A 22,603-nucleotide genomic window follows, 5' to 3' on the forward strand; every position below is an offset into this window, starting at 1 on the left:
TTAAAACTGTCACTACACGTGGCAAGAATGGAAGAAAGGACGCTTCCCCGGAATGCGAACTTTCTTCCAAGGGTGAAATGAATAATTGTATCGAAATGAGCAATCAGTTCGATGCTCTAGACAAATTTTCCGAACACCAAATCGAAGCAGCCTCTAGCCCAGGCTCTTTGATTCAAGTGAGGAAGCAAAGAGTGCCGCCTATCGTGGTCAGTTGTTCCGAATTTGCGGGATTTAGGCAGGAAATCTTGAACTCCATTAGGGGAATCAAGGTTTCCTTCCAAATCGCAAAGAAAGGAGACTGTCGCGTTTTGCCGGAAACTATTAAAGATCGTGAACTTCTTCTCAGACATCTTGAAGAGAAGAAGCACAAATTTTTCACTTATGACGACAAAACTGAACGTTTGTTCAAAGTTGTCTTGAAAGGTCTCTCAAGTGACTATAAATCACCTGAAGAGATCAAAAATGGAATAAATGATATACTTGGATTTTCCCCAGTCCAAGTAATCATTATGAAAAAGAGAACCCAATCTGGCATTGTTCGGAAAGGGCTTTCTCAAGAATTTTATTTAGTTCACTTTAACAAAAAAGAACTAAATAATATTAAAGCTTTAGAAAAAGCAAAACTTTTGTTTGATGTCCGTGTGACATGGGAACATTTCCAGAAACCTGGAGGAAATTACCAGAACCCCACTCAGTGCCGTCGGTGCCAAAAGTGGGGTCATGGTACAAAAAATTGTCGCATGGATGCTAAATGCATGATTTGCGGAGGTTCTTCTCACGCCAAAGACGTCTGTCCAGTGAAGGAAGATACCACAAAATTCATATGCTGTAATTGCGGGGCTAACCATAAGTCCAATTTTTGGAATTGTCCTTCACGCAAAAGGGTCATTGAGGCTCGTGCCAGGCAGATGAAAGATAATATCCGTTACGATAACGGTCGTTTCCGGAATTTGCCTGGTAGAGTATCGAACAATGCTCATTTTTCAGTTAACGATCGCTTGATCATGAATCATACCCATCAGGAAGATCATAATCATGCTCATTCACAAACTAATTTTAATCCGACGGGTAGCCGTTCGAATTTTTCAATTTCGAATGTATCTACCCACGGTAAATCCTTTGCCGATATCGTAGCAGGAAATTCGAACTCCTCCCCTGTTCGATCCATGGGTACCCATTCTACTTGTTTCAAATCAAATGGAAAAAACCCTACCGCCACAGGTAATTCCGCTTCTTCGTCTACCGGAAATTCTAATGGGAATTCACATGACATGTCTGCCTCCGATTTTAATTTTCTAACTGAACAATTGAATCTAATGATTGATGCAATGTTCAAAGCCACCACTATGACTGAAGCAGTCCAAGTAGGTGTAAAATTTACAAATCAAATTGTTATTGGATTACGTTTTTCTAATGGATCCAAATAATAATTTAAATATTTTAAATTGGAATGCTCGTTCTCTGAATGGTAAAGAGGACGAGCTGTTTAATTTTCTTACGGTTAATAATGTGCATATAGCAGTTATTACCGAAACGTATTTAAAACCTGGATCTAAACTCAAAAGAGATCCTAACTTTTTTGTTTATCGTAATGATCGACTTGATGGGGCATGTGGGGGAGTTGCAATCATCATTCATAGGCGTATAAAACATCAACTGTTTTCATCATTTGAAACTAAAGTTTTTGAAACTTTAGGTGTTTCTGTTGAAACACAGTTTGGTAAATATACTTTCATAGCTGCCTATTTGCCTTTTCAATGCTCTGGGCAGCAAGTTAATTTGCTCCAAACTGACTTGCGTAAATTGACTCGCAATAAGTCAAAATTTTTTGTCATTGGTGACTTTAATGCCAAACATCGGTCATGGAATAATTCTCAAAGTAATTCCAACGGCAGAATTTTATTGGATGAGTGCTCTTCAGGATATTTCTCAATTCAATACCCTGATAGCCCTACATGTTTTTCCTCTTCTAGAAATCCATCTACGATTGACTTGGTCTTAACCGACTCTAGTCATCTTTGTAGCCAATTAGTTACTCATGCTGATTTTGATTCTGATCATGTCCCTGTTACATTTCAAATAACCCAAGAAGCGATTCTCAATCCTATCAGCTCCACTTTCAATTATTTACGAGCTGACTGGAATATATATACAACGTATGTTGACTCTAATCTTGATGTTAACATTTCTTTAGAAACTAAACTTGATATTGACAATGCTCTTGAAACTTTAACAAATTCCATTGTTGAAGCCCGGAGCATTGCAATTCCAAAATGTGAAGTAAAATTTGAATCCGTGATTATAGACGATGATCTTAAACTTTTGATCCGTCTTAAAAACGTGAGGAGAAGGCAATTTCAACGCACTCGCGATCCTGCTATGAAAATTATATGGCAGGATTTGCAGAAAGAAATCAAGAAACGTTTTGCTCAATTAAGAAACAAAAATTTTGAAAATAAAATTTCTCAATTGGACCCTGGCTCTAAGCCCTTTTGGAAATTATCTAAAATCTTGAAAAAACCTCAGAAGCCAATACCGGCATTGAAAGAGGAAAACAAATTATTACTAACTAATTGCGAAAAAGCTCAAAAACTTGCTATGCAGTTTGAAAGTGCGCACAATTTTAATTTAGGACTTACTAGTCCAATTGAAAATCAAGTTACTCAGGAGTTCGAAAATATTCTCAATCAAGAGAACGTTTTCGAAAATGCCTGGGAGACTGATTTGGAAGAAGTGAGAACTATTATTAAAAAATTCAAAAACATGAAAGCTCCTGGCGATGATGGAATTTTCTACATCCTCATCAAGAAACTTCCAGAAAGTAGCTTATCATTTTTAGTTGATATATTTAACAAATGTTTTCAATTAGCATATTTTCCTGACAAATGGAAAAATGCTAAGGTTATTCCAATTTTAAAACCAGACAAAAATCCTGCAGAAGCTTCTAGCTATCGTCCAATCAGTTTGCTTTCCTCCATCAGTAAACTTTTTGAAAAGGTTATTTTGAACAGAATGATGGCCCACATCAACGAAAATTCAATTTTTGCCAATGAACAGTTCGGATTCCGCCATGGACATTCGACCACTCATCAACTTTTACGTGTAACAAATTTGATCCGTTCCAACAAATCTGAAGGCTACTCTACTGGTCTTGCTAGACATAGAAAAAGCATTCGACAGTGTTTGGCATGAAGGTTTGGTTGTAAAATTAAAAAACTTTAATTTTCCAACATACATTGTTAGAATAATTCAAAGTTATCTGTCAAATCGTACACTTCAGGTTAATTATCAGAACTCCAGATCTGAAAGACTTCCTGTAAGAGCTGGTGTTCCTCAAGGCAGCATTTTGGGACCAATATTATACAATATTTTCACATCTGACTTACCTGAGTTACCTCAGGGATGTCAAAAATCTTTGTTTGCGGATGACACAGGCCTCTCCGCCAAAGGTCGAAGCCTGCGTGTCATCTGTAGTCGATTGCAAAAAAGTTTGGATATTTTTTCTTCATACTTGCAAAAATGGAAGATTTCTCCTAATGCTTCCAAAACTCAACTAATAATATTCCCACATAAACCAAAAGCTCTTTATTTGAAACCTTCAAGTAGACATGTTGTCACGATGAGAGGGGTTCCAATAAATTGGTCAGATGAAGTTAAGTATCTAGGGCTCATGCTAGATAAGAATTTAACTTTCAAAAATCACATTGAGGGCATTCAAGCCAAATGTAATAAATATGTAAAATGTCTCTATCCCCTTATTAATAGAAAATCAAAACTTTGTCTTAAGAACAAGCTTTTGATATTCAAACAAATTTTCAGGCCAGCCATGTTGTATGCTGTACCAATATGGACTAGCTGTTGTAATACCAGGAAGAAAGCTCTGCAGAGAATTCAAAATAAAATTTTGAAAATGATTCAGAGGCTTCCTCCCTGGTATAGTACCAATGAGTTACATAGAATATCCAATGTTGAAACATTGGAACAAATGTCAAATACAATCATTAATAATTTCAGGCAAAAATCGTTACAATCTTCTATTGCTACGATTAATGCGTTATATGTTTAGGTTAAGTTAGGTTAAGTATATTCAAAGCGTTTTTTTTTCTCTTATAAGCAGGTGAAATCAACTCACCTGTTAAAAAAACTGAACTGCTACGGCAAATGAAATGTAATATGTTGTTAACAAAATGTTAATTAAATCTTAAATTTGTTTCCAAATTAGGATGATAGTGTTGTCTAATAACACAGAACACCTAGATATAAGAAATGAATGTAAAGTTTGGAATGATACTAAAAAAAAAAAAAAAAAAAAAAAAAAAAAAAAAAAAAAAAAAAAAAAAAAAAAAAAAAAAAAACATAAACAAACTAACGCCAAACAAATTGTAGTTCGGTCGAACCTGAATCGTGTTGGGGTTGAAACTGTGATTCAGAACGGGTTGTGCCAGTTCCAACCTAGGTTCAAAAACGAATTCGACATATGTCGTTATGCTCTTGTTATGCGGCGCTGTCTTCGGATTGAGTAGGCTACAGATTTGCCGCTTTTTACACTATGGTGCTGGTGTCGATATCAAAATTTCCATTTGCCGCTAGCGTTGCTTTGTGTGCTAATACATTTTAACGTTCACTACACCCAAAATAAATCGGATGGCGGATTTCCCTCCTAGCGTATTAGGTGCTAAATCCACCTATTGATGGTAAGATTCGCCTCCTAAGCGTAGACGGGCAAACCCGTCAATTGAAATCGAGCACATTGGACTTGAAAATTCGAGCAATCTAAATGTTTACGCCCGACCCACACAATTGCACAACCAATCCGAAGCCGAATGATGGCATCGGAAACACACACTTAGGCAAATGGTCACGCGGCAAATGGATGGTGGACATGTCAGAGGAATGGAATGAATATTGCAATATAAAACGCTTTATATATTGCTTTTGTAACTTCTCCCATCAAGCCGTCGATAGGTGGGTGTAGTTAGTACTGGCTTAAGAATCGGGAGGTCCTTGGTTCGATTCCGAATAAGCGCGAGTGTTTATTTTGTTTTTATATTTTGGTTCTTCAGGCAAATTTATGAAATTCAACCCGATTTCTTGTGGCGAATTATCATAATAGATTCCGGTCCCTGTATTTAGATAATCATTTTGCTTGAGTGACTATCGAAATAAGGTACCGTGTGACAAATGGGTAAAGGAAATCGTATAGAGAGGGTTCTTAAAAAAAATAAAATGAATAAGATCTACTATATTTTTTAGATTGTTTCCTACTAAATCTATGCTATATTTAAATTTAATGTTTGTGCCAAAGTTCAAGGTAAATATTGAAAATTTTGGAAACTAGTGGGACAAGTGAAAATATTGTCGTTTTAAATGACTGAACTGAAACTAAAAAAATAACAGTCAGATCTGTGATTCAAATGGCCTCTTTTGTTAGTGTATGAATACACAAAAAATCACACATAAATAATAAACATTTTGTTCTTTTTAAAACAATTTTCTTGAGTTAAGTTATTTATTTAGCAACAATGTTACTTTTATTAAAAGTAATAACATCATCGAAAATCAAACACCATTCTATTTGACCGATTTTCTACTACTCATTTGAAATAAAGTTAAGTTATCTCTTTTCTAAATAATGTATTTATTGCCTTTATCGAGCGGATTTAACCCGGTCAACATTCTTGTACCTACTGAATAAGTCATTATTTGAACTTAGTATCCAAACTCATGCGTCATCCGTTGAAGCCATTCAGAACATTACGATGTACATGTTTTTTTTTTTAATTTCTTTATTAGTATCATTCCAAACATTACATTCATTTCTTCTATCATCCTAATTTGGTAAAACAAATTTAAGATTTTATTAACATTTTGTTAACAACATACTACATCTCCCTGGCTCATCACCCGAAAGGCTTTGGGGTTTTACATATTTCGACATGTTGAATCCAACAAAAATAGTCCGGTTGAAAACCCCGTGTAACACCATCGTGACCTTCCCTTGTTAGCTACCCCATATACCCGATTGCCTCAAGGCTCCGCCGCAAGAAATTTGCCTTAGACACCAAAATATGAAAAACAAAAAAATACTCATAAAAATTGGATTCGAAACCGCAACTTTTGGATCCTGAAACATCAACCCACACCACACGGCCATCACATTTTCGCATGTAGGAGTTCTCTACATCACACAATATGGAACCATCTTGTCACGGAGGACAACCTACCAAAGGAGCAAAATACAACACCCGTTGGACAGCCAAGTGCGAGAAGGGGTGAGATGATATGTTCTATAAATATATTTAAAGTACCAACGCGGTGCTGCGGGAATTTCTTACTTATACCAGAGTCAAAATCTACATACAAACATATATGTTTGTATATCTATATTATCGGCAATGACTTACACATTTGCAGTGGAAATAGAATTTCAGGCCGTGCGTGTTGGATTGGGTAATATATTAGGGAGAAACAAATAAACACACTTGACTATAACAGTCGGGCGCTTTATAAGCAGAATTTTATCGTTGACGTTTGCTGATTGATTTACTTTTCATTTATTTACATTTTGGTCTCCTATTAGTCGCATGGTTGGGGACGGTACGAGACTCCTCGAAGTAGGAGACCCAGGGTTTGTGGGATTCGATTCATTTGACGATGTAATATTGTAATCAAACATCTAAGTGTGCATACAGCAAACTGGATTACCGTAATTCTTTCGCAATATTAGAAGTGGAACAATTATCACAACATGGATGTTTTATGTATATTTTAACAATTACTTATCAAAATAGAGGCCGTTGATAAACCATGTGATCATTTAGCGGGGAGGGGGTATCTAGCCAAAGACCACGGTCCACCCATTTGTGTTTCAAAGAAAATTCCACCATCAACTAAACCTGAAAGGTTTCATTAGCAGTCGGATGGTTCAAATTTAAAAAAAAAGTTTTAAAATTCAATATTTCATATCTTCTTTACCAACAACGATTAGAAGACGATTAAGATTTCTATGGAAATTACTATGACAAAATTTGAAAAAAAAAAATGTTGAAGAAAATTACTTAGTAAAAGAAGGAAAAATTTTGAAATTTTGAAAGTGTGCATCAAAAACATTATCGAAAGAATGGAAAATTGATTAAAATAATGTTTTTTCAACATATCTCGAATAGATATCATGTGTTTGTTATACAATTATTTATATAGAAATGGAGATGAACCAGCCCTGGGCTGAAAATCTCCCTAATAAAGATAATAATAATAATAATTTATATAGAAATATTAGCTAGTTCTAAAGTAATTATCATTCTAAATGCGTTGCTTGCAAGAATTGATAAATCAGTAATATATAAAAATGTTTATGTATTAGCTTTACTAAATTTTATCTAAGTGTAAAAGTCACGTAGGAAATTGATTGAAGTGAAATTATGAAATCTAATTAAGGAAGATTGGATTGAACAAATGTGTAGTGAAAATAAATCACTTTGTTCAGCAGAGTGTGCTACTACAGCCTTGACAATCGAAAAAGTGTCACGCTGTCGGCCGGAAGGTGAAAAATTTGATGCAATTGATTTTGCTCAACACGTGTGTTTCCAAGGAAACTTACTGTGATGACTTGTCGGCTTACTAGGAGAATTTAATATTTTGTTTAAATGCTATGGCATGCTATGATACGTACATGGTATATGAAACCTTGTGAAGACAAAACTTCTAAGAAGAAAGAGTGTGGTATGATCAGTTTACATATTTGATGTGAACAGAAATTGTTCATTTTTTTCTAATGCGTTGCATTATTTAGTCTACCGTTAACGGGTAATAAAGTTTTTGTTTATGAAAACTTAGAGTTTGTATGTGTTTGATCGAAGACACATTCAGGTAAGATAATAAAACATTCATGTGTCATTCATGTTGCCCCCAAATTTAGTTTCTGCTGCATAAGAATCGATGCAGAGTTGCAGTTTTGGTGAGAAATTTCAAAATACTTTTTTTTTGTTCAATGTGATGATTTTGTGGGTTTTTATACACATTTATCTGAATTCACAGCATAATAGGAGAGGGATCAGATTTAAACTTCTTTTCGTTTCAGAGAGCGAGTAATGGCGCTTAAGCCAAGGCTCTAGAGCCAGGACATACGGGGGAAATACCTGTGTCCCATCCCAGGAAAAGGAACACAGCGATGAAGTGTGCATTAACTTTCTTAGCTACGCCACTTCCAACGATTTTACCTTTCCCTCTTTATGAAACGGTCGGTACGGTTGTCCCCATTTCTTCACTTATAAAATTGAAAAATGTTCACTCACCATGTTATTCATTCGTGAATAATCTGATGGTCGTAAATCTTTCAATTATCTCAAAACCCAAGTCTGCACAGTGGGCCTAGCCATTTTAATGTTTGTGTCATATTGTATACGATATGCTGCAAATATGAATGTCGACAAGAAAATACTGGAATCATTTCCAGGATGCTTTTCAATATTGGTTGTGCAAGCGCTTAGATAGACAGATAGATAGATAGATAGATAGATAGATAGATAGATAGATAGATAGATAGATAGATAGATAGATAGATAGATAGATAGATAGAGGTAGCTTTACAAAATTTTATCTTATGATCTTATATGAAGAACAACCTATTTTTAAAAGAAGGCAAAATTTATTATTAAAACATTAGGTTATTGGACGTCAAAAATTATTGTGACATAATAAAACGAAAGAACATCAAAAAAATGCGTTCAGAATCATCGGAGTAACTGCAGTAATCGATTTCTCTTTTCGCTGATAACTTGAGCAGATCAATGTTATCAATTGTTGCTTTTATATTAGTTGGAAACAAAAAACAATATAGCTCGAAAGAACAGGCTATGCATAAAAGAAAACGAAATTAATTTTATTTTTAAATCTTCAGTTTTTATATTTATGGTTACATTTTATTTTGAAATGTTTGAAGGAAGGGTAAATTTGTGCTAAATATTTTATTTATTGATATATCAAAATCTTCAGTGCAAAAAATGATTCCAATAACGAAACTCAATAAGGTTTGTTCATAAATTTCATAAGGCGAAAAATAGTCATTTTGGACACCCACCACCCCCCTCGTAACACTTTTTGTATGAATATTATAAAATTTTTGTATGACCTGTAACAACTTACTGACCCCCACCCACCCCCTCAAGCGTTGTGTGAAATTAGCGAATGAGCCCAAAGAAGAATAAATATTTGAAAGAAAGGATTTCTGAATAAGTAATGAAATAGTTTTGGCAAGAACTTTCCCAATATGTTTTAGTTTATTCAAGAGCATATCATTGTTGCATTAAGTGCCTTTTTTAAATCGACTGACTCTAAAATAACCCTGATGTCGTCAAAGGGATTCAATAAAAACGTCAAAACGAATATCATCTTGAGACGTCCTTGGTTTCAGACTCATTATGCCAAACGACTTCATGTCAAATGATTATTATGTCAAATGACCTACCACCAGATCAACTATATATTTACTTATAATAATAATGCTCAACATATTGTCGATTTAAAGTCATGCTTTAGAGCATTCATGATGTCAAAACTATGTATCATTGCTTGACAGTTATCGAATGAGTGCAATAAAACTTATTTTAATCTGCATTTTATTATGCATATAAAAATAAACACACATTGTTTGAAAATGTATTGGAAAATATGAAGTTGGTGCAGTCCCATATTGAAAAATATAGGCATACCAGTCTCAATATGAACTTTTAATTTAAATTTCAGCTGCAAAACGTGAATTGTGTTCAAGTTTATTATTTTTTGCTGATCATTAGAAGCAAAATTAGTTAGCTATGCGGTTGTGTTAAATATGGCAGGAAGAAATGTAAGGGGTCGTCCATAAATGACGTAGCTATTTAGGGGGGAGGGGGATCTTTACGGGGCCCATATAGCCGTAGCGGTAAACGCGCAGCCATTCAGCAAGACCAAGCTGAGAATCGTGGGTTCGAATCCCACCGGTCGAGGATCTTTTCGGGTTGGAAATTTTCTCGACTTCCCAGAGCATAGAGTATCTTCGTTCCTGCCACACGATATACGCAAGCAAAAATGATCATTGGCACAGTAAGCTCTCAGTTAATAAATGTGGAAGTGCTCATAAGAACACTGAGATGCAAGCTGAGATGCAGGCTCTGTCCTCTGTTTTGTTTGACTTATAAACTTGGTTTATAGAATAATGATTCAGCTTCAAAACATTCATCAAGATTGAAAAAAAATCTGAGAAATTTTAGATTTTCTTGATAAATGCAATCAAACAGATTTTTCAAAGCTTTAAATGGTTATGTAAATATTAACTTATATTCGTGTCTTAATTGATAAATTTATAAACAAACAAAATCAAAGTTTAATAAATAAATTAAAAATCAATGCTTTAACTACTTGGAGTACATTGTTTTCTCATTTGTTGATTGAATAGTCTGAATATTAATGAGGACAACAGATTCGAGTGATATCGAAATTGCCATATCATTCAATTTTATTGATAACTTGGTAATTTGATCATTTTTTATTATTTAACTGTTTCATTATAGGTTGTGTAGGTTTATTTTATTATGAAGAAAGATAATGAAGTTCAGCTGAAATATTAATAAGAATAAATAATTTGTATAATAATCGCTAAAATTTTCTAAACATTCCAAATATATCAAGTGTAATCTTTTCTATATCTGGCCACTGATTGCCAAATGGATTTGAATTCGGATAATAATTCATTTCGAATTAATGTATTTTATTGTTCATTTTCATTGAAATCTATTTCCTAACAAAGAATAATTTAAAAAAAAACAATCCTCTAATAACGAAATTTCTGTTCTAACTAAAAATAAACTAGAAATATATTGTACACTAACTCAACAATAACGAGCTTCATCAATCCAATCAATTTTTTTTCACATTTTCTATAGTAAACTTGTTTGTCTTGGTAACAACAGCAAAAGTAATACAATTTAGCCTATATGTAACTAGATACCAAAATTATGTAACAGGAACTGTGTTTATTTGAAACTGTTTTCCAAATTACTTTCGAGCGCTACTGTATATCATACTGTTAGATTAGATTATCCTTACATTTTAGTCAGTAATTGATATCAAATTTTGTATTGAACTTCTGAATTCTAATTTTTTGTTTCAACCCAATCACTGAGGAAAATTAATAAAAAATATAAAGGGGGGGGGGGGGCTTCCTTAGCCGAGTGGTTAGAGTCCGCGGCTACAAAGCAAAGCCATGCTGAAGGTGTCTGGGTTCGATTCCCGGTCGGTCCAGGATCTTTTCGTAAAGGAAATTTTCTGGACTTCTCTGGGCATAGAGTATCATCGTACCTGCCACACGATATACGAATGCGAAAATGGCAACTTTGGCATAGAAAGCTCTCAGTTAATAACTGTGGAAGTGCTCATAAGAACACTAAGCTGAGAAGCAGGCTCTGTCCCAGTGAGGACGTCAATGCCAAGAAGAAGAAGAAGGGGGGGGAGGGGGTGCTTGATATGCTACGTATTTTCCAAGGGGAAGTATCAGCATTTGTGACGAAACGGTACGAGAGGGGAGGGGGGTGTAAAAAATCAGTAAAAAATGCTACGTTATTCATGGACGGCCCCTAATAGAAAATTGTAAACATTTGTATGAAAGAAAATCTTCAAAGTTTGAGCGCTATTTTCTCAGTGCCTACTTTTTTTAATATGGGCCTTTATGGGCAGCATAAGTTGTTCTTAGAAAAACTTTCTTATCGAAAATGTCTCCATCATGAAATTTTGTCCTGAACAACTAATTCCTATCACAATTCAAAGATAGTCAAAATTAAAAATGATAAAAAAAAGATTATTGCGTTATATAAAAATGAAATTTTGTTTTCATATTTTTCATGATAAAAAAAATCAGTATATATGTTCTCTTGACTTCTCCAAACGGTTTACTACAATCTCCACACTGAACGTTCTGTTCTAAAATCAACATATCGGTGCCATAATTCTTAAAATAAATTTCTTGCAAAGACTCATAGCCAATTTGCAGAAGTTGTTCTTGAGTCAAAATGATCGATTCTTCTATAGAAAACTATTTTACTAATATACTAAAACCATGGTTAAAATTTAATCCCATATATGGGGCACGGTTTCTTATAATCGGCTCATTCTGGGTAGCATTCATCAGCATTGGATCGATATTTTTTTATCAATGTGAAAGTAGAACCGTGATCTTGTTTTCTTCGAATAGCACCAGCAAAAGATTCCACAGAGTTTTCATGTTTTAAAGACTATTAATTTTATAAAGAGGACACCTTGTTTATGCTATATCTTTTTTATCATGTATATAAAATCCCAGAGTTTTCTGTCTGTCAGTAACGCTTTGAAAGGTTTCATTGAGCAGCATACAACAGCAATTTAAGAGCACAACAACAGTAAAATTAAGAGCACTGCAAAAGTCAATTTGAATGTTACAACATTACAATAGGGTCCTAAAGCCCTGACCCAATTTTAGTGCCAAACGCTTACGTTCAGGCCAAAAACACATGTTTACTCAATTTTTTTTATGTTTTTCATTTGTTTAAGTACAAAAAACATTTTTTTTATGTTTTTATAGATTTTGTCACACTCCTCAAATTTTGGGTGTATTTTGTTTTCCGTGTTTCTTCCGAAATGTCAGATAGGAACAACCCCAGTGCTAAAACTAAAACCCCTGTGATATTTTTGTCGACTAAGCGAACGTCAAACATGATCTCAAGAGTCAAGGTTCATTTATGGATCCAATATTGAAATTAAAGTTTTAATATGATAAATCCGTTACTTGAGCGAGAAAAATTGCTAAAGTATTTGCAGTAATATGATCTTTCGTGTTATTAAATGAAAACAAGATTTCATCAACCATTTTAGGACCTTATTGCAAATTGTGGAACACTATAACAGCTATTGCACAGGGTGTTCTAGAGTTTTCCGGAGCTTTGTCCTTCCTAATTCGTATAAAAGTCACGATCTTTTTATCATTGTAGTTTTCCGGTTTTATGAACTTGGACGGTAATCAAAATGTAAACAAACCAACTTTATGCTGTTTCGACCGCACTTAAATTCCGATGCAAGTTGAAAATGTGATTCATTACGGGTTTCGTCATTTCAATATAAGGTTCAGAAACAAATAAGATATATGCAAAGGAAAGATAAACATGATTGTGGGCCGAATATTCTAGTTGTTTTTTTATTTACATAACCTTCTTGAGTCGATGTTCCATGGTTCGATATCGACTTATGAAGGCAAAATAAAAATATTTTTTATGGTAACTATAATGGTCCCCTAAAAGAGTTTTCCAAAGCATTCCTGTTCGATGACTCGATATATTCATTAGTCGATAGTCCCCTAATTACAATTCGATTCGTTTTAAATCGTTGACGATCGCCATCGCAGCACAAAGATCTATACAGAAATTGTAGCACTGGTTAATCGGTATTCAATAGAATATTCTAGAATTTTCAGTCAGATTCTTCTCTCTTATTTATAGAAGCTTCTGGAACTTTTGAAATATTTCACAACAGCATTTAAGGCTGTAATTATTTAAGATCAGAATAACGGCACTATAACAATGGAGTATGGTTAGAGCATAAATTTGGGCGATTTTGCGTTCATAAATATCATGCGTGTCTCAGCTTATTATTTATACACCAATGGCATATTTATCAACAGAGAAAATTTGAACATAAACATTATTAATCTTTGAAAGAGGTTTTTGCTTGAAAATTCTTATGGAACGTGGCTGACCATGCTGGGTTAGCTAGTTTATCAATGAAATCATAATCGGTTTTCTGTGCAACGTAATACTTTTATTTTCCTCTTATATGGAAATATAAGATCTTACAAAGAAGAACAAACAAGTTTCGACAAAAACTTCCTAGAAAAGATGTTCTTCAAATTTAAACCATATTTTTCACATATCAAAAATCCGAATTTTTATGAATGAATTGTGTTTTGGTATACTCAACTATTATACTTGGCTCCAGACCTACCAATCTTTGACCATTCTAAACATTGTTCCTTATTCGTGTGAATTATAATTATTTTGATGGCTTTTTTGTTATAACACCATCGTGCAATAATATAATAGTCGAACGATACTGTATACAGAAAACCGATTACGATTCTATTGATATATTATAAAGATATATAGCATGCACAAGGTGTCCACTTTATAAAATGAACAGTCCTTAAGTAAGTTCTACAATAGAGAATGTGGCTACTCTGGTAGGTGATAAATTATTATGAATATACATTAAACTTGTTCAACATACGATGATTAACGCTTTACAGGAGACTTGACTGTATATCCTTATTTTGCAGGGGATAACACATGTTCACATGTTTATCAATTGCATGAGCAATCATGCATATGAAACGTAAAACCACATCGACTTTGGTTCTACATCATTTCAGTAGTGAGTTTGGAGTAGTAGACACATAGTGTACTAGTCGATCCGATGATTATGGTTCGAATCTGGTTTGCACCCATTCGGTTTTTTTGCGTATTTTCATACTTCCAATACATGCACTTAAAAGGCATATGTGTGGAAGTTTTATTTTTTAATACATGTGTTGGTGATGCACGCACATGAAGAAAAAATACACATGCGACATCAACCAGGATCGATCCATGGTCATGGGCGTGAGAACCAAATACTACACCACAGCACTAAACCCGCTTGTTGGTATGCGTGGTGCAAAAAGCATATCAAGTTGTACTTCCCCATTTGTACCGTAAAAACTGCTCGACTCAATGACCGGATTATCTGCCTATCAATAGACGCTCAAAACGTCATGTCGCTCAGAAGAACACTTTTCCGCCATCAATAGACGCAGAAAACGCCTATAATGACGGTTTCAACTTTTGGGTGTAGTGACATCGTGTTGTTGAAACGAGTTTGTATGTCAAGCTGTCTGCGTTGGCGGCGCTAATGATTGATTCGAACCTTTACACATGGTTCTGATGAAATTTTGTCGAGCCTCCATGTCTGTTATCTGTGTTTAAATGTCTAACTGCCATACGTATGCGTATTTTTGTAACTTTCAGACACAGAGAAAGCTCTTTCTGGGTCCATCTGGATACAGTATCAACAAATATTTCGCTTGGAAGTTGGCAGACTCTTAATATACGAATTATTCCGAACAATATCTATCAATCATTATTCCATAATTGAAGCATCTTTAAATGTGATAACCTTTCTTTATATTTGTGCCTAGTTTTTTAGAAAACTTGATATTCACAATCAACAGCTTCATTTGTATTCGATAATCGATAATTCGATTAACCTGTTGATAATCAACTGCTGAATCATTTTTTGTTAAAAAACTTGACCCTCAGATTTTTTAAAATGTCCCAAAACATGTTTTTACTGAATCAAGATGCAAACAATGAGCTTGCTTCTAACGTTTTTATGTACGGAGAAGAACCATCATTATTGCTGAAAAGATGATAATCAGAATTAGCCTATACGTAATACGTCCATTGACCGACCTGGGAAGTTCTCCATTAACGAACTTTATCAAAGTTACGTACCATTTACAATTTCTTCATCAGTACAGAAAATACCGGTACTCAATGCTTTCCTGTACCGGTATTTCGGGTACCAAAAATTGGTCGGTAATACCGGTACTTTCTGTACCGGTACTCCCGGTACCAAAACCCTAATACGTAATCTATGTGTAGAAAAATATTGTCTTTGAAGAGTTGAATAGTTGAATTCAACTGTTTTTGCTTATGAGCAAGTGAATTCAATTCACCTGTAAAAATCCTGTTATGTTAATAACGTTGTTACCAAATGTTAACAATTGCTGATTTTAGTTTTACCTAACAAATGATAGTGATAATGTCGCCTAACACAGAACACCTAGATATTAGAAATTAATGTAATATTTTAAATTATACTGATGAAGGAATTGAAAACAACAAAAAAAAAATTGTAATTTGCTAAGCACCGAATGGCTCGCTTACTTACCTCATCCTTCCACTTCTACTTGATATCAGCTCGAGCATGAAAATCTGCGGTAAACCGCCATCGTATCCAGCAATGCACTGCACTTCAACCGAGCTCTGCGTTTGATTGTTTTATCGAGCAATTTTTCACCGTCGATGGCAATCCTGTTGGAGAAAAATATAAAGTTAGGATAAAAACGGAACCTCGCTGCTCAGTACACAAAACTACGAACCGGCGAGAAACCACTTGGAAAAACAGGGCCACTGCTGCATGCCGACCTCGTTCTGTCCCAGCAAGTCAACGTACCGTAGTCCTGATCCGAGACCGGCGTGTAGCTCAAGATGCTCAGTGACCCATTTTTCACAAACCGCTCTTTGTTGATGTCAAGCGTTTCGCCGGAGTGATTAAATTTCCAGAAAAATTGCCGCGGCGGTGGATCGGCATGTACCTCACACGGAATGTGCAACGGTTCGCTGCGGAAAGCTCCCACGATGATTATTTTCTCGGTGGCGCAAACTGGGGCATCTGTTACGATTAAATTATGGGACCAATAAACACCCCAGAATTATAGTTTCCCATACTAACAGGGACGACTACCACGAAACGGGGTATCTTTGATAATGCGGGCAACTTTTATAGTACGGCTCCCACAACATACTAAATACAATAACATAATGTGTCGAAACATGACAAACAATCGATATTCAAAAAAAAAAACACTATCATTGACTTATCATGGTGTTTGATTCAACTTTAAACACCTTTGAAGATGATTTTTCATAGAAAGTTCTGCACTTCAAGGGTCATAAATCTAGTCCATGTTCTTCATTATTATTTTTTTCCAATTCCAATTGCAATGATGTCAAACAATCATATCAAAGTTACCCCATAACCGGAAATCGTCTTCGGGATATATGAAAAACTATTAGTGTATTCAAATGAATTGATATGCAATCTTCCAACGGAAATCTATAACTTAGATACCAGTAATTGTTTCAAAAATATGAAACAAAAAACTTTAGAACAGAATGCAGAAATAATTAGACATTCTTCGAAACACAACATCTATCAAAGTTACCCCGTTTTACGGTACCAAATTTACAATGGCGGGTGGTGGCAGTAGTACAAAACCGATGAACCAATTGGCGGAAATAAAATCGATAATTGCAGAGCAAATATTTTTGTTCTGAAAGCCATGAAAGTTCATGATTGCACAACTGTCCCATTGCAAAATTGACTTTTCGTATCTATGGGCCAATCATGTACACATCTTCACGTAGCTGGGAACCACAGATAGGTGAGCTGGGGGTGATGGTGTAAAATTGATGGAAAAACCTATTTCGTTATTTTTTGTGAAGTATCGCTAAATGATTCACTCTACGAGTAATTTTACTCAAACGGCGGTGAATCGCAACTTTTTTTTTTGTGAAATCTGAATGTTATTGTTGAAACAACTAGTTTGGTAAGGGTATGCGATATAAATTTTGAAAATGTTTCGTAAAACTTTAGCAGAGCCAAAAATGCGCGGTACTCTTCTGAACGAAACGAGATTTTGATTTGGTTTCACGAAATATATTTTTCTTCATTTTTGTATTGTTTTTTTCTTTCGTGAAGGGCTTCATGCAACACATTTTTGTTTTGTTTTTCTTTTCACTGTTCGGTATGTGAAATCCACTAAAACTCATTTTCTATATTGCATAGGTCGGATCGAAAACAAACCCATACATCTTCAACATTGATATATCTAATGTGCTGATTGTGAATTACATGATTTTTTTTTGGAGGACGGGTTAAAGTTCTGGACAATGTCTTCAATTCATATATTTTTCACAATTTTGCACTCCAGAATATTTATTTACGAAACAATATGGGTGTCAATAAAGTGAGTTAGTTCGGAAATTAGAACAATACGTTATACGAACAAAGTTAGATCCTTAAATAAAGTTTTAGATAATGTACAGAATGGGTTTCAAGTATTTCCAGGGTTTAGCAAGCATTTCCAAGGGTTTCCAATAGGTTCCGATGGGGATTTCAATAGCCAGCTGAATAAATGCACTATAAAAATTGAAATTGTCTATTTTAAAAGCATAGAAGTGAAAAAAATTCTGGATGCTCAGTGCTTTTCAAACGGTTCTTGAAGGGGCAAAAAGATTTAAGTTAAAGGTTTTCTAAAAGTTATCTAGGGTTTTCAGAACATTACCAAGGATTTCCAAAGTATACCAAATAACTCCCAAACGGTTAACAGAGGTTCCCAAGTTTACCCAAGAGGTTCCCAGGTATTCCTGAAGGCTTCTAGCGTTAGCGTAGTTACGGTATACTTCGTAGATTGGATACTAGCGACATACATGTTTCTTTTTGATAATCTCATTCAGATTGCTTTCAGGAACAATGCCGGGGGATGAACCTTGATCCAATCATGAGCAAGAATATCAATAGCATGAATATCGCTATTCCCGGCCACGCCCATCTTTACCGTAACTTGGGATTTGGGAAGGAAATGTTGATGCAGCACTTACTTAATGAGAGGCCACCGACTCATAGACGCTCTCGTAGTTGCTAAGGAGTTGTGTTTGGGCGGGATATAAGGTCAGGATTCGCCTGAAACAGCTGGAGATAGACACAGGGTATTTGTTGTTAGGGTGCTGTAATTTAATCTCTTGAATGCCGGCATTCAAAATAGAAGATATTTGTTTATTTACTGTGTGAATAATTATGTTTAGCGTATTACTGATAGATCAATCGTTGTTTTCTGCTTAATTATATATAAAAGCAGAACCGATCCCTCTAGGGTCATCGCTTTGTCCTAAAACTTTATTGTTAGTAAGTAAACAAAACAAGGAAAAACTAAAAAAAAAACAAAACTGCAATTAAGCTTTCGTTTTTTTTTGTTGATTACCGTCAGAAGCACCACGCTGATGCTGCATTTGAAACGGGAGGTTATTTCATCAGTGTTGTACAAAAATTAAAGCGCGGGTTTTGAAGTGTTAAACCAAACTTAAATGGTGGCAAATTGATTTTTTTTGCGGACTGAGCTGCCCATAAAAGCATAGCTTTCCAGTTTGTCTTCTCACAGCTAACTCATTTTGCTTCTATTGATCAGTGAAAAATATAAAATTGAACAAAATTTACGGCTTTTGCTTGCTATTTTGGTTAAAAGTTCACATAGAGGCATTTATTTTTTTTTAATATAGGACTACACCATTTTCATATTTTTCCAAAACATTTTTAAACAAAGTGGGTTAATTTTTATAAGCGTAAGAAAGTATATATAAAAACAATAATCTTGTGATGAAAAAAGGTGTAACTTCAAAAATCCACATGGGTCAGTTATGCTTCTATGAGCAATGAGCTACTTGTCCATTTGTAAAACGGATTGGTAGGACACAGCGTTGAAGACAAAAAGCCGTCCCGATGTATATTTATTACAATTTTCGTATGGAAAGCTAAATTCATACAACAATTATAAAATAACATGGAACAAACTCACCGGATCACCAAACAGGGTATCAATTGATGAAGATGACGGTTCTATTTCTAGCATTACCGCAAACAGCAAGCAACTAGACACAGGTATCAAATATTTAACGTCGTACTAGAGGCATTCAATAAACTTAGTTTCCAGTTCATATAGGTATTTCATGACAAGAACGTCTGAATATTTTACAATTCACAACACATTTTTCTTCGGCAATCTCCACACCGCACTTTTTCTTCAATTCCTAATAAATAAGCAAATAGAAATCGACCGAAAAAAAACTGTCACTATTAATACCGTACGGTAACATGTTTGTTTAAATCAGTGATGTGAGACTGTAGGGTGATATACGATGTTAAAGTTAACCCTCCAAACTCAGCTTGACGAATGGGTGGTTGCGTAACAGTGGCTGCACCAACGAGACGGATGTGGAAAAACGCAGCATCAACACGGGGAAAAGTATGTGTTGGGGGCTGCGAGGTGTGATAGTAGCCCGTAGTCGCTAAGATAGTGCGTGGAGCTTTGATCGCATTATATCAGATTCGACAACCAGTAAGCTGAAACGAAATCGGTGTTGGCAATCCTACCTCACGCTCAGTAACCGAAGATACTGGTGACGTCTGGGGAGCACGTTGCTCTAATCCCAGCAGGGGAGTGCCAAGCCCTGTCCTTGAGGCGCATCAATCCAGGCACCACCACGTGGATCGTCATCGTCAGGCCCGCCGGCCGGCCTCTCGACTCCGGCTACTGTCGACACTCGCCTATAGATCGGTGGCCGTAGACTGCTTTGAACTCCTTCCACGAACACTGCTTCAAAACGCCTTCCACCTGTTCACCTGCGGAGTTATCGCATAAAGCAACTGTTTGCCATTGGTCAACCGTGTCGTTGATACCCCATCGCATGAGCTTTCCCTCGTGCAGCCCGCCACATAGAGCCCTCCATACTCTGCGTCGAGTAAACGTGGTGAACCCTCGCCGCTGTAGACGCCGCCTAGCCCCGAAGGTTACCAATAATTTGAAGTAAGTGAAATTGTTAAATTACCTTTCTGTAGGACTCCCACAACCGAAGCTCTCCCCTACTGAACACGCCCTGGGACCCGGGAGACAGAAGACGGTATTTTATGCCCGGAAGCGGCCGTTGGCTCAAGACCAGCTGCTTGGGGCTTAGGCCAGTCCTCTTCTAGAACTGAGCATCTTCTCCCGGGGTCAACTCGTTTCACTATTGATCATTTTTCCGTTACTGCAAAACTGATATAAATCTTCACAATGAAACATCCTCCAATAATATTTCCTGAAATAACTAATCATCGCACTTTTTAAACGTGAAACAACTTACCGGCTGACGTAGCACCGGCCGAATCACCAGCGAAATGGAAAAAAAATGACACGCAGAACACGAAAAATAACAGAACCCTAGGTATTCCCGATGGCTTCTAAGTCCTCAAAGTCAACTTTGCAATAGGAACCTCGGATAACTGCTTTCGATGTACAGGGAAGCTGTTGAAAGTCACTTTGAAACGCTGAAAACCTCCAAAGCCCCTACACAGTTGAAATTATGTTAGGAATTCCTGACAAAATCCTAAAAACGCTATTGCATTCATTGTGATGGCTTTCAAGGCTTCTCGGAAACTAGAAAACTCTATTCGTAAACCCAGTTCAAATTTATGGGCTTCTTGGTAACCCCTGAGGAACCCTCCACTATCTCATGGGAAACACTAAGAGGCGAATGACCGCTTTTGCCTCGTTAAACTGACAAATTAACTAAGTCATGGAAATCGATACACGAACTAGACTAATTGCTGCGCAAACATTTTTTGCTATTAAATTTTGATTTCTTAAGGCAAATTTATAAAATCCATTCTGATTTCTTGTGGCGAATTTCTATAAGGTATTTCCATTTGGTTGAGTGTAGGTACTTTTGAAAACTCCCACTAGGAGCCCTAGTGGCAGCTCTAGTAATTTTTCTCAAAAGTCCACGAATGAGGAGCTCAGACCGACTATTGGAGAGTTAAGCGCCCACCTGCTGACGAACAAAAACGGCTTTCGACTAATTGATTTCGTCACCTTTAAGAATATGGCCATTCGTAGCACCTACTTCCAGCACAGCCTTCCATACCGATACACCTGGAAACCACCACAGCAGACAAAATCACAAATCGACCACGCTCTGATTGATGGACGGCACTTCTTCGACATTATCGACGTCAGGACCTATCGTGGCGCGAACATCGACTCTGAGCACTAGCTGGTGATGGTTAAACTGCGCTCAAAACTGTCAATCGTCAACAACGTCGGTTCCGACGGCCGTCCCGGTATGACCTTCAGCGGCTCAAGCAACCGGATGTCGTAACTGCGTACGCGCATCATCTCGAGGCTGCATTACCAGAAGAGGGTGAGCTGGATAAGGCCCCTCTTGAGGAGTACTGGAGAACAGTGAACGCAGCCATCACCAATGCAGCTGAGAGTAACGTCGGGTACGTGGGAAGGAGTCGACGGAACGATTGGTTCGACGAGGAATGTACGTAGATTATGGAGGAGAAGAATGCAGCGTGGGCGGTCATGCTGCAGCAAGGGACCCGGCAGAACGCGGAACGTTATAGACGGAAACGGCAACAGCAGACCCGCCTCTTTCAGGAGGAATAACGCCGCCTGGAGGAGACGGAGTGCGAGGAGATGGAACAGCTATGCCGGTCTCAAGAAACATGTAAGTTCTATCAGAAGCTCAACGCATCCCGCAACGGCTTCGTGCCGCGAGCGAAGATGTGCAGGGATAAGGATGGGAGCATTTTGACGGACGAGCGTGAGGTGGAAGCAACACTTCGACGAGCACCTGAATGGCGCTGAGAGCACAGGCAATGAAGGACGGGGCAACGAAGGAAATGCCTTCGTCAGTACTGCGGAGGATGGAAACCAACCAGCCCCCACTTTGAGGGAAGTTAAGGATGCCATTCACCAGCTCAAGTACAATAAAGCTGCCGGCAAGGATGGTATCGAAGCTGAACTCATAAAGATGGGCCCGGAGAGGCTGGCCATTTGTCTGCACCGGCTGATAGGCACAATCTGGGAAACTGAACAGCTACCGGAGGAGTGGAAGGAAAGGGTAATATAACCCATCTCCAAGAAAGGCGACAAGTTAGATTGTGAGAACTTTCAAGTGATCATCAT

General features: G+C 36.6%; 1 protein-coding gene across 1 annotated transcript in view; it reads right to left on the minus strand.

Moving 5' to 3' along the window:
- The window catches only part of LOC5573643 (neural cell adhesion molecule 1-B), a 1,425,452-nt gene that overhangs the window by 43,709 nt on the left and 1,359,140 nt on the right, over positions 1 to 22,603 (minus strand). Inside the window, 4 exon segments of the mRNA XM_021845179.1 lie at positions 15,985 to 16,094; positions 16,096 to 16,127; positions 16,196 to 16,252; positions 16,255 to 16,488. Coding sequence (XP_021700871.1) covers positions 15,985 to 16,094; positions 16,096 to 16,127; positions 16,196 to 16,252; positions 16,255 to 16,488 — 433 coding nt within the window.

This window comes from Aedes aegypti, chromosome 2 (genome assembly GCF_002204515.2).
Source record: "Aedes aegypti strain LVP_AGWG chromosome 2, AaegL5.0 Primary Assembly, whole genome shotgun sequence".
Classification (NCBI taxonomy): domain Eukaryota; kingdom Metazoa; phylum Arthropoda; class Insecta; order Diptera; family Culicidae; genus Aedes; species Aedes aegypti.